Below are 13,922 nucleotides of genomic sequence, written 5' to 3' on the forward strand. Positions count from 1 at the left end.
TATGTATACACCGGTATCGTGGAGACCCGGGCTAACTGTTGTCTATCTGGTAAATTGAAATGGGAGTTGTGTGCTAGGAAGTTTTAGTTCTAATTCTTTATTATTATTTTCAACATCACAATGATTATTATCAGATGAGGCAGTTAAATTTTCTTTCTCAAGTTACACCTACTTGTTTAGTCAGATACATTTTTATATTTTGGTTTATAAACAAATCAACATCAATAGACTGATTAAAATGTTATATCTTTCTTCAATGAAAAGTCCCCACTCCCAACCCGGACAAAAAATTGACTCCCATGGGACAAAAAGACTAAATTTTGCAAACAGGTCACCTATGGTTTAGCCTTGAACTTCGTGCAGTGCTGCTGTCATGCAAGGGCAAATATTTTGATACGTACATTTGGTTTGTTTCCGCAAACTTTCAGTTGAAACATTGTATGCTGTTTGTCAAATAACGAGTATTTGACAATACCCTCCAAAAGTTTTGAAAACCCTCTCATTGTTGTCAAAAATGTTTTTTCGTCTGTGTCGCTGAAAGCTTGCAGTGACCTTGAACTCATTAAGCGCGAAAAGATCATTATAAAAGCGAAAAGTTTCTGTTCTCTGTTTTATCACGGAAACTCTCCCTAAATTCTATTAATCTCTGGTCCAATCGCTACCTGTACAATAAAAGATATAAATAGATTGAAATTAAAATACATAATCTAATTGTTTATTTGAGATTAAATAATACACATTAAACTATATTAAATACGGACCCGTTAAATACTTTGAGATAATATAAATGTATGTAAGGTGAGTCGATCTTGTTTTAACTGGTTGTACTTATTTCTGTTCCAAGCATTTGATACAATGTATGATCTTAACCTTAGTTATTTGTATAAATATATCACTTTAATGTTCCTTACGGTAGTTTTTGATAAGGTTTTGTGAAGAACTCCATCGTCCACTGTACTCAATTAAGTTGTGCAAATAAATTAGACTGGACTATAATATTTATTTTGCTATCTTTTCTCTTTATATATAGTAGGGTATTCAGTTGAAGGAACACTCAAAAAGATTATTTGAATTTATTCAGATTTCTAGATAAAGAATTTATAACAACTGAATTGGAAGACGCACTTCTTCCCAGAAAACACCAGAGACATAGATAACAGAGATAAGCAGCTCCTATAATATTATACTCCATTGAAATATCACTCATGCCAATCAAAAAGTGAAAAAATAGGCATTTTGTAGCAAATAAAACTAAATGGATGTACGTTTGATCCTTTAATATTATATACCATTTGAAAGGTAAATCTTTTATCTATTGCTGCATGTTAAAATATTGGTAACTTTCCATACCTTTCACTCAGAAAAACATAGCAGAACATACCCACTGAGCCAGTTTTTTTGTCCTATGAATAGTTTTGTAACAAAAATTATTACGTAGTTCTCTTTAAAAATTGATGTATCATTTATTTTAATGGGAACTGTAAATATTTTTACCTGCAGCCATAAACAAAAGCTTTCAGAAAATGTATTATTTTACTGATTTTCTGGTTAATAAGTTTTACTTGCTACAAGTTTTAAGTTTAGCAGGCACGCATGATATTTTAACTGGCTAGGAAGTTGCCTATCTCTGTTATCTATGTCTCTGAAAACGTGCTATATCATAAATAACAAAGGTTTGAATATTTGACAAATGAGCCGCGTGACGACAAAACCAACATAGTGGGTTTGCGACCAGCATGGATCCGCGCAGTCTGATCAGGATCCATGCTGTTCGCTATCAGTTTCTCTACTTGTAATAGAGTTGGTAAGCGAACAGCATGGATCCTGATCATACTGCGCGGATGCGCAGGCTGGTCTGGATCCATGCTGGTCGCAAACCCATTATGTGACACGGCTCAAATAGTGTTTCATATAAATTACATATTTCAGAATAACAGAACAGAAAAGAACAGTTCAAAACAGAGCAGAGCAGAACAAAACAGAACAGGTTTTATAATACAATATGACTTGAACAGCTTCTCGTCGACATTAAACAAATATGTAGCATATATTAAATACATAGCCTGAGTTCCAGTCTGTCGATTTTTATGTGCTTCTGTTCGGATATTATCCAAAAAAAACAGAAGAGTATGAAATATCGTGTTTTTATGAATAAGCAAAAAATATCAACGCCTTAATCCCAGGCTATTAAATACAATTTTAAAATACAAACATACAAATTAATCAGTCATAGACATGTATAACAATCATTATATTAACCATGTTTCAACATTAAAGAAATAGAACAAATTTATTTTATATTTGCCAGTGACATATTGTGTTCTATCCGTTTGATAAAAGCCATATCATCTACAGTATATAACTTAATTATAGTATGGTGATATAGCTCTGCAGAACTATTTTTGGCGTACGTTTTAATTTGAACGATGCCGTAATTTTTACGTGAATTAAGTAGAAGTTTATGTTGAGTTGTGTTCTAAGTGGCATATTTCTCGATTCCAATAGCATAATTTCTCTAAAATTGAATACTGAAAACATCGATATCGATATCGAAGTGAGAAAAAAATCCACACATTCACTGCATACTAGCTATTACTTTTGTCTCACTTTTAAGTGTAATATATACCATTTTCATTCAAAATAAACAGACATCTTCTACACGTAGATATAATTCAGGTTGGTCATATGTAGTCTAATGATGTCAATGATAAATAAAGTATTTCAAAATAAATGTCATTTAAAGAATGTCCATGAAGAAAGCACTATATTTCTTAATGTTACTGCTTTGCCAGCAACTGATGAAGGAGGGGTCACTTATTATGTGTCTTACTGTAATGCTTTCCCGCCAAAAATTCGAACATCGGCCAATATCGTAATAAATGGGTCATTTCCGGAAATTTATTTTTCGCAGTCTCCAGTATTCAATAATTTCTAACCTTTTATTACCGGAATAATTTACTACATATCGATAAAGGATGAATGATTGTAAATTATCTAGCTAATGCCAAAGATTTTGAAAAAAATAACGTTCCGGAAATAACCGATTTGCTACGATATTGGCCGAAGTTAGAAGTTTTTTTGCGGCAAAGCCTTACAGTAAGACTACCTTAAGTAAGATATAATCCATGGTAGCCACTAAAACTAAATACATAAATAACTTCCTCACAAAACTTGCATTACTAGTTAACCATACACAAAGGTCAATATATACAATATATACAAAGCACAACATTAGACTTGGTTCATCCTAACTGGTAAGTTCTGGCAAATTATTATGTACCTTGTATGTACCTGTATACCACTGGAACCACTTAAGAGTCTCTGTTGTTCTTCTCCCTATCTGAGAGCAGTTCCTAATTTTGAACATGTCTCGTGCTAAATGTCCAGCATCCCGATTGTAAAGTAAGGAAAAAACAAACAAACAAACAAAAACCAAACAATTCAAAGCAATAAAATAATATTCGTAATGATAACATATATAACGTCGCACGCCCCCGAAGTTTTACAGATCAGGAGTTTTTTTACCTTATTCAGGAGGGCCATAGTTACAACGTGTGCAGGACGTAAAGCACGTGTAATATAAGTCATGACGTAATTAAAGAACGCAAAGCAGGACGAAAAGCTTTTCCCGTGAAACATGTTCAATATTAGGAATGTACGTCCTGATTTTCGTGTTTTTCGTCCTGCTTTACGTACTTTACGTCATAATTCACGTGCTTTACGTCCTGCACACGTTTTTTACTATGACGTTCCTGAATAAGAAAATAAACGTATAAATTAGGTAAAACAATCAAAAGGCATACAGGTGAATTTCATATACATTTGTACTCACATAAGGCCTCAACAGACGGTAGGATTTATTTGTACAACACTAATAAGAGATATGATGTACAATTTTCAAAGCAATACAACACTTGCATTCAGACCGTAATTCTGCATTGTATGAATCATTAGGTTTCCCTAAAAAACAGTTCACTCCCAATTGATTCTTTACATACTTTACTATCTAAAATATCATTTTTTTTTTCTATGAGTAATGATTGAAACACCTCCATTTCGTTAAAAAAATGTCTATAATTGTCACAGGGCGAGATTATTGTGCAGCCCGATCGAGACTCGAACCTAGGACCCTCGGAATACCGTACTGCGCTCTACTGACTGAGACTACAAACTATCTTCCCTGATTAGAGAACAGTTCAATACCGTTACATAATCATTTTCTGCATAATTTGGGATTCCAACATACCACAACTTTGGGTCTCCTGAAGAGTTTTTTCAACATCATTTTTACCCCAACTTACAACTATGTTCACCTTTTAGCCCTAATGATTCTTGAATTTCATTCATTAAACACATTATTAGGGATTAATTTGGAAATATGTCACCTGTCACCGTGGGAGGTCTGTACAGCAAGTATTGAGATATAGAACATGTCCTATCCTGTAAATCTAGTATTAAGTTGTATAAATTCAAGAAATAGTAGCCTTCACATATTAAGATTTGCTTGTACATCTTAGTTTTAATTGGCAATGTACTGCAAAATCCTACCGTCTGTTGAGGCCTATATTGATATAGATACACGTATAACAGGACAGTCAAAATACATAGGTCATATTAAGTCATATACTCATTCCAGTTAATTTCTCACACAAAAAAAGGTTTTAGTTTTGCCATTGTAATCGTATATGATTTTATTCGGAACATACCTACTATTACCCATAATAGTACTCATTTGCCTAAGTATGATGGAAAAATGCTGAAGTGTTGCGGCTATTATGAACAGCTTGAACAGTTTATTTTTGGTTATTAAACAAAGTCTCCTCGTCCGAAAAGGCAACTCTGTGATCGTCTGCGTAAGAATAAAAATTACCATGTCGTTCAGGTGCTTTTTCATTTTTAACAATCAAAACTTTTCTCTGTCCAACTTGTGGTGCATCTGCGTCCTTCCGTTGTTTGTCTTCTAGTTTCGCTTTTTGCTCAACTGCGTAGAATTCTTTCATCCATTTCTGTAGATACTGATGGCTTGTCTTCTCGGTGATGTCTAAATCTAAATATCCAGATGGATCGTAATGCTCCATGGAAATTTTTCTTTTGTCGTTTTCAAGGTTGTGTTTGTCTCCTGACACTCTCAGAATGCTTGTAATTTCGTTCGCTTTACTCTTGTTCGGTATTTCAGGTAAACGCTGCTCTTGCTCAACCTTATTCTCAATGTGTTTACATTCTGTGTTGTTTTCAGCTATCTTTTCCTTTGTTATAATATCTACATCTTTTACAGCGTTATAGATTACGGGGTCAACTTTGTTCGCACTTTTCGCTTTTGGTAGTGACTTTTGTTTCCTTTGGTCGATTGCGTTTACATTCGGTTTTCGTCGATCATTATCATTTGAATCACAAACTTTTTCCAGACATATTTTCATCTTAAAACTTTGCTGAGATGTTTCATCCGGCATCACGTAATGACGATAATCCGAAATACTTCCAATTTCTGCATATGAATGACTTAAACTGTAAAAAAAAATGTTTGGTAAACTTTTATAATATGTTCTTATTTCTGTGGCATGCAAAATACAACTGGCATAATATTTATCCATAAAGATCCCTGGAAATATGTAACATTTGTTGTTTTGATTATTTTTGGGTGATATTTTCATATAAAGAGCAAACGATAGGAAACCATTTAATTAGTATTTATAAAAATCAAGCACATTTTCTTTGAGTGATATAAATGATATCATACTTTGCACCCGCTGTTTTTTATCAAGACAAATATATATTAATATACATATAGATGCATGGAACCGATGTCAACACATCTGTTATGAGTAAACCGACAAGCGCAGACCAAAATAATTCGGCATATATGTGCCATCTGCAGGGCCATGGTTTGCGGGCTGCGTTGTTCCCTATTCAGTCGGTTCATACCGTTACGAACTTATTTTTTCCTTAAAAAGACGAATGGTTTACACCAAATTAAAAGATAGGCAAGTTCATTAAATTTGAGACATTAAGGTAAGACAGGAGTTATATTGTTAAGATAATTTACATTGTAATCTGTTGTGTTCAATACCTATCAGTGCAGTTCACCGAGAATGATGCCTGCATATTTCTTGCATATTTTTTGGCAGAAGTCGGCAAAATGTCTTTCTTGTTTGCCTTTGTTCCTGTTTAAAAATACATTTAGACATTTGAGAGAAGATTTGTTTTGACATAACGTACATACACGTTCAAATAACATGAGCACAAAAACCACGGCATGCACACCAACACCAGGGATAACACAAAAAAGGGTAAATTCTTATTCCCATTGCAGTCCCTATGCTAGCTAGTTTCTGTGTATAAGGAGTACATATATGATGCCAGATATGATTACAATCAGGAGAATTAATGAAAATCCATGAAAAAAATATAATACAATGGCTGTTGTTGACAACTGTTAGGTGTATGATCTAATATTACATATCTATACACAGCAGATAACAAAATGTCCATGTACAAAATATTATGCACCATACAATTGTTCATACTATATCTTTTAGACATTTGTCAACATATTTCTATTAGATATTGTACAAGAACATCCACAGGAAGCATTTCTATTGTTTTTTATCAATATTTTAAACACTTATGGAAAACTTTATGGAAATTTTAGACTACTTTAATTTAAAGTAACACTACTAGTATTTGTGTAAAGTGTATTAGATATACTTGTCTGTTGTTAATTATCAAGAAGGCAGTTTTAATTTCTACTTTAAGCAAAGATATATAACCCTACTATAACAATATATAAGAAAATAATGAATTATGGTCTGGACACTCTTGATTATGCCAACAACATTATAGGATATCTATTCATTTCACAACTTTATGAAATTTAATCAATATACTTCTGGACAGCGTTCTAAGCACCATCGTCGGATACCCGCGATTGATAAACATGTCACATAACATGCAATCAATGTTAATGATTCGGCCGTGGGTATCCGACGATGTCTAAGCACGTGATGTATTAAAGGAAATCAATATTGGATACAATCTTCAAAATTAGCCTGTTTTCGTTTCCCGAGTCAAAAAAAAGATCCATACAAATTCCATATTGTACTCCGTCTAGCCTCGTTTTCATTTTCCGAGTTCAAAGAATTCATTAAATCTGTATTTTACTCGGAGAAACACAGTTCTGTCAAAATATTAAAAATTGATGATTTGAAGTACAGAAGTCATTATACATAATTGTTAAATGCAGGACTGATTATATTGGATCCGTATCAGGCTGCAAAACCTAAATTGGACTTGACTACCGCCTCTTCCAATAAAGGTTTTGACAGCTGTGTACTCGTCTAATCAAATCAAGTATTGTATTTAATTTAGTCACCTCAATTTATGTCCCTGATTATGCAAACGTTCATTTAAAGAGCAGTCTAGAATAGATAAAATGTATTTCATCTCCTTATAGGGGAAATACGAAGCTCTTGCTGATGAAGCTGAGCTCACTATTCTATTTCGGGATAAAAGATACAATAAACGTATATCGTATGGTTCTTACCTTGTTTTTTCTTCAAAAAGACAACAATAATAACAATAATCAAAATGGTGGACATTGCTGTTACTGTTGCTGTAATTGCATATCCTGATAAATGTGTTGTTTCTGGTGTTTGCTTATCTGGTGTTGACGTATCAACATTTGAGGGAGACGCTTTTTCTGTAATGTATAACATTTTTGTCCAAAAATAAATGAGCCGAATCGCGACAAAACCAACATAGTGGGTTTACGACCAGCATGGATCCAGACCAGCCTGGGCATCCGCGCAGTCTGATCAGGATCAATGATGTTCGCTAGAAGTTTCTTTACTTGTTATAGGGTTTGCAAGCGAACAACATGGTCCTGATCAGACTGCGCATGCTGGTCTGGATCCATGCTGGTCGCAAACCAATTATGTTGGTTTTGTCGTGACACGGCTCAAATATTCAAACAAACCGATGAAAAAAAACCCAGATGTTGTGATAATAGAGCTAATGTGAATGTCAAGATTGCAGCAGTTGCTTGTCGCACTTGCTAAAAAAGTTAATCTTTAGAAATGTCCGAGTCTCGGTTGGGCTGCTCTTTATTCTAACCCTGGGACATCTGTTTTGGAACACAGCCGATGTATAGGTAGAAATAGTGCATGAAACAGTCTTAAAAGTTTAAAAGTGAAAATTACAGACTCGGTTTGATTGGTTTGGATTCATGAGTGATAGTGTAAATTTCAACGCCCCACCCCCCACCCCTTCAGCACCGGCTTAAGCAGTATTCAACCTTCAATTCAATAAAGTATTAGAGTCGTTGCTGTCAAAGAACCAGAAGATATAATATCTTCAATGAAGAAAGCTAACTTTGATTTAACAAAAAGTAAACGGAATATAATAGGGTTTTGTGTAGTTATTTAGCAAATAAGGTTTTCTTACTTTTTTTTCATTTTCAGTCTTATATTTATCAAGAAATGTATGTTGGTTTATTTTTGCTGAAGAAATTATGAATAGATGCATTGTTTCAATGGTGATAAAATAAATGTATACATAACTTTAAACTTACTCTTTTCTTGTGGCTTGATAGCTTGATTTTCACTACAGTTTAAGGACATATCGCCAAGAACTGAAATAATAAAATACTTCAAATTAATATCTCGTGACTAATTAGTACAATATACATGTATATGAGCACAGTTAAACAAAACTATATGAATCGTCAAACATATTCGCTTAAAAGATTTAAGTTTCATGGTATATGTAATTAGGGGCGAGTGAAAGATTACCCTTTTCAACACTGGACTAATGACCATGACATCAAACATTTAACAATATATACATACTATTTGATGATAAATTCAAAAAAAATCTCGAATTTTAATTAAATGACAAGCTGTATATACTATGTATTATTCTTGTTTAAACCGTAAAAGATTGGGTGAAGGGGTGGAGCACCGGACTCCTAATCTTTTGATCGTGGGTTCGAATCTCCAACCAGAGGTTAGCTTCTCTTTCGGCTTACTGTAGCGAAACTTGTGTCATTTCTGGTCTTGAACACAGGAAAGCAGCCATCCGGTGTGATTCAAAAGCGGACAGTCAAGGCCCCTAAATAGAAGTTTGACAATAGAGGATAAATAAAATAAGCTAAAGTTCTTATACACTTAAAACAAATTAAACATACTTGAGAATGAAAATTGAAGAAGAAGAAATGGAACACCGTTGTGAGGTTCTGTGGCATAATCCACAACAAACGTCTGTTTGCTTCTATCGTTGCCATTTGTAATTTCACTTCGAATTAACACTTCGTTATTGTAACGTGTTACTTTTCCTCCACTTTTAACTTTCAGAGTCATACTTGAAATTTAAAGAATAGATCTACTCAATTTTATCATTTTACATATTGATATTCTGGAACTTTTAACAATAAGCATAAACGGGGACTCCATTGAGATTTTCTTTGACATTACGGAAGTAGAAATTATTTTCGCGATTAATGTTCGATTTGATATTGTTATAGACCAATTATTTGTGTGCAAAATTTTCGATTATTCACTCATTCCATTTTCAAGAATAATTATTCGAATTGTGAAGAATGACTCAAAATTGAAAGAGCTTCAAATCTGGCTAAGAAAAGTACAAAAATACGATTTTTAATATATTTTTGAGTATATTTATCATTATTTTTGCATATCTTTCTGTTTTGAGCACCGCAGCAGATCTAAGAAAGAAATTAAAATTACAAAAATGTATATATTTTTAGGTTTTTTCACCTCAATGAAGTTCCTTGATTACACAAATATGTCGTAAATTTATTAAAGTGTACAAGGAACGCTTCTAGGGAACGTTGTCGAGCAGCGAAAAAAATAAAAAGACGAATAAAAGTCATAAAAACTACCGTTTTCCGGCTCAATATAAAAATCAGACAATATTTAACTGATAATATTACCAATTTCTTGTGGAAATAACGTTTAACCGATAAATTCTGGTTTTTCTTTAAATTTGACCTTTAATACAAGGGACAGACAATCATGCATATGCTAACTATGTCAATTCCTTAAACTATTAAAGTGATAATGATTTTACCAAGTCATAGGGCTTATTTAGTGCACTTTAAATAAAGCTAATAGCTATTAAGTGTACCTTTTTGTTGGGAATATTGTCAGGGTTGTCTCGATGTGTCCGTTTGTTTCAACATCACATATACACAGCTTTGTAGTGTTTCCGTCGCTTTTGAAGATGAGGTCAACACCATTTGGATTTCCATAAAATGTTTTTAGAGTAAAACTTTGATGGCAAAATTGCAGGAACGAATCATCTACATGTACAAATGTTAATTACATCGATAAGTTTGTCAATAATTTGAATACCTTTGATTTGTGTTTCAAGATTATTCATTGATACTTTAGAGTTTGATTAATCAACATAAGATTAAATGTTGTAAAATGTTGAATACTGATATTTGACAGTTTTAAATATAAGTAAATAAGTACATTAGACTGTCGCATTGTGGTTGCTGCACTGTCTGTCTAAGGTCACCAATCATGTCCCTAATTAACGTCAACAGCTGTGTCTCCCTTACGTTAACACCGTGTCTCTCTAAGGTCACAAAATATTTCTCACAAACGTCAACAACCATGTCTACATAAGGTCGCCGACCGTGTCTCACTCACGTCACTAATCATGTCTAACCTCATCAACCCTGTCTCTCTCAGGTTACCAACCATGTCTTTCTAACGTCACCAAAAAAAGTGTGTTTCTAACGTCACCAACATGTCTCCCTAACATAACCAACCATGTCTCTCTAACTTTACCAACCATGCCTCTCTACCTTTTCCAACCATGTATCTCTAACTTTACCAACCATGTCTCTCTACCTTTACCTACCATGTCTCTCTACCTTTACCAACCATGTCTCACTACCTTTACCAACCATGTCTCTCTCACTTTACCAACCATGTCTCTCACTTTACCAACCATGTCTCGCTAACTTTACCAACCATGTCTCTCTACCTTTACCAACCATGTATCTCTACCTTTACCAACCATGTCTCTCTCACTTTACCAACCACGTCTCTCTACCTTTACCAACCATGTCTCTCTACCTTTACCAACCATGTCTCTCTAACTTTACCAACCATGTCTCTCGAACTTTACCAACCATGTCTCTCGAACTTTACCAACCATGTCTCTCTACCTTTACCAACCATGTCTCTCTACCTTTACCAACCATGTCTTTCTGGCTTTACCAACAATGTCTCTCTTCCTTTACCAACCATGTATCTCTAACTTTACCAACCATGTCTCTATTACTTTACCAACAATGTCTCTCTAACTTTACCAACCATGTCTCTCTAACTTTACCAACCATGTCTTTCTACCTTTACCAACCATGTCTCTCGAACTTTTCCAACCATGTCTCTCTACCTTTACCAACCATGTCTCTCGAACTTTACCAACCATGTCTCTCTACCTTTACCAACCATGTCTCTCTCACTTTACCAACCATGTATCTTAACCAACCATGTCGCTCTACCTTTACCAACCATGTCTCCCTACCTTTACCAACCATGTCTCTCTACCTTTACAAACCATGTCTCTCTAACTTTACCAACCATGTCTCTCTAACTTTACCAACCATGTCTCTCTCACTTTACCAACCATGTTTCTCTAACTTTACCAACCATGTCTCTCGAACTTTACCAACCATATCTCTCTCACTTTACCAACCATGTTTCTTTACCTTTACCAACCATATCTCTCTAACTTTACCAACCATGTCTCTCTCACTTTACCAACCATGTCTCTCTAACTTTACCAACCATGTCTCTCTAACTTTACCAACCATGTCTCTCTACCTTTACCAACCATGTCTCTCTACCTTTACCAACCATGTCAATCTCGCGTCACCAACCACAATTATTTCTCTGTCAAGTATTAGATTCTTTTCATGGAAATAGGTATAATTTACCTGGAAGACAGTTGTATTCAATTGCGATGCCATGGGATTTATCGTTTGGAAAACGTTCTGAAAAATGTGGAATGTTACAATAACTTTTAGCCACACATCCTGCGAGAATTTTGTGCCACATTGCTTTTCCCAAAGCGTGAAGTACCTCTGGTACTGTCGCGGATTTGTTGTTTGCACATGTATATGTTTTATCTGATTCAAAACCCCATCCATAGACAATATTGATTTTGGAATCACCCTTGCACTGTAATTCTATGTTGATTTGATGTTGGTTAAACGTACACAAGAATACATGATTGAGTCCAACAATGCTTTGGCACGTGCACAAAATACCTGAAGCAAACATATTTTATCAAATTATCAAGAGTAAATAATGAATAATACTTAAAGATATAAAAAATATTCTAATTTTATAATCAGTCAATAAAGTAGACACATACGTTCGCCTCGTTTTATAACCATTTGTTGCTACAACAGGCATGCATTACCAATTATTGCTCACACGCATTTTACACGCGCCTTATTATGTAACCAAATCTTGCTTAAATGGAAAGGACTAGAAAGCACAATATATAAGGCCACACGCCTTTATCTATAAAATCTAATTATTGTTAGGACGGGGAACATCCATGCGCCTTATTTAACAAAATACTGCCAAAAGGAACATACACGCGCCTTGTTCTATAACCAATTTTTCCTAAAATGAATCAACATGCACCGTTTTATATATCCAGTTCTTGTCAAAACGGAGCTTACACGCACATTGTCCTTAACAAAATATTGTTAAAAACGACCGTAGGTACAAGTTTATATGTTACTAGCGAAACTTACACAAGCCTTATTGTGTATAATTAACCACTGCTAAAACGGAACATTCAAGCACGTTCTTTTATAACCAAACATAGCTAAAACGGAACATTCACGCACGTTTTTTTATAACCAAACAAAGCTAAAACGAAACATTCAAACACGTTCTTTTATTAAAACAAAGAACATTCACGCACGTTCTTTTATAACCAAACATAGCTAAAACGGAACATTCACGCGCGTTCTTTTATAACCAAGCATAGCTAAAACGGAACATTCACGCGCGTTCTTTTATAACCAAACATAGCTAAAACGGAACATTCACGCACGTTCTTTTATAACCAAACATAGCTAGAACGGAACATTCACGCACGTTTTTTGTAACCAAACATAGCTAAAACGGAACATTATTCTATAATATAACCAGTTACTGCTAAAATATGGTAAAAAAGATCATCGAAGAAAGGCGGCGTTCAATGAACGCAACCACTACACGACCCAGCTACAAGAACCAATTGCAAGAAGCCCAGGAAGGAAGGCCCCGAACAATAACAGAAATATACATGTTGCAATTTTAAGAACATCATGTTACAAAATGACGGGCAGAACACATACAAAAATACAGCTTTATGAAATCTACTCTAAGGAATTCTGACTATATGTTATATCTATATTTGTAAAAATGCATATACATGTATACACATATCAAATAATACCATGCCGTTATTACAAAATACATACATATTAAGGTTGCCCTCGTTTTGTAAGTCATCCTGGAAACGTAAAAAAATAACTATCAAAACACAATCACAAAGATTTATGTTACTGCGCGCTCACTCTGTAACGACGTTCGTAACTCTAATAAACTTATGACAATTAAGGCTAATAATTTGTAATTATCAATGTATCCGAATCTCCTTAATAAACGTGATTACACAAATACATGCTGACATACATGTGTGTTTCATCTGAATTATTATATTTTTTGAACCAACCACTTCCACCGCGATGCCCCTTGTGACTGAGGGTTGAGGCATAAGAATTACAGCCACTCTTTATCCCTTCGTGATCATAATTGGCGACTAAATGGGTTTGTATAACTATGCAACTCTGAACTCCAGAAAGTGGGGATGGTTTTGACCCCTGG

At 34.4% G+C, this 13,922-nt stretch overlaps 1 protein-coding gene across 1 annotated transcript; it reads right to left on the reverse strand.

The window, feature by feature from the left end:
- Positions 1-1,059: 1,059 nt before the first annotated feature.
- On the reverse strand, positions 1,060-13,632 carry LOC132724882 (uncharacterized). The gene is made up of 8 exons (XM_060709851.1): positions 13,517-13,632; positions 11,969-12,301; positions 10,141-10,315; positions 9,182-9,354; positions 8,567-8,626; positions 7,541-7,696; positions 6,068-6,161; positions 1,060-5,505 (listed from the first exon to the last, which is right to left on the reverse strand). The coding sequence occupies exons 1-8, from the start codon at positions 13,545-13,547 to the stop codon at positions 4,794-4,796; spliced, it is 1,734 nt and encodes a 577-aa protein (XP_060565834.1). The 5' UTR covers positions 13,548-13,632; the 3' UTR covers positions 1,060-4,793.
- Between the last annotated feature and the right edge of the window lie 290 nt (positions 13,633-13,922).

Source organism: Ruditapes philippinarum, unplaced genomic scaffold (assembly GCF_026571515.1).
Source record: "Ruditapes philippinarum isolate M1 unplaced genomic scaffold, ASM2657151v2 ctg713_1_1_1_1, whole genome shotgun sequence".
In the NCBI taxonomy this organism is placed as follows: Eukaryota; Metazoa; Mollusca; class Bivalvia; order Venerida; family Veneridae; genus Ruditapes; species Ruditapes philippinarum.

Coding starts and splice junctions, on each gene's coding strand:
- LOC132724882 (XM_060709851.1), bottom strand. CDS start 13,547: ATGACTTACAAAACGAGGGCAACCTTAATAT. Junction 10,316..11,968: donor TGAATACAACTGTCTTCCAG/GTAAATTATACC, acceptor TTGTACATGTAG/ATGATTCGTTCCTGCAATTT. Junction 7,697..8,566: donor TATCAAGCCACAAGAAAAGA/GTAAGTTTAAAG, acceptor TATACATTACAG/AAAAAGCGTCTCCCTCAAAT.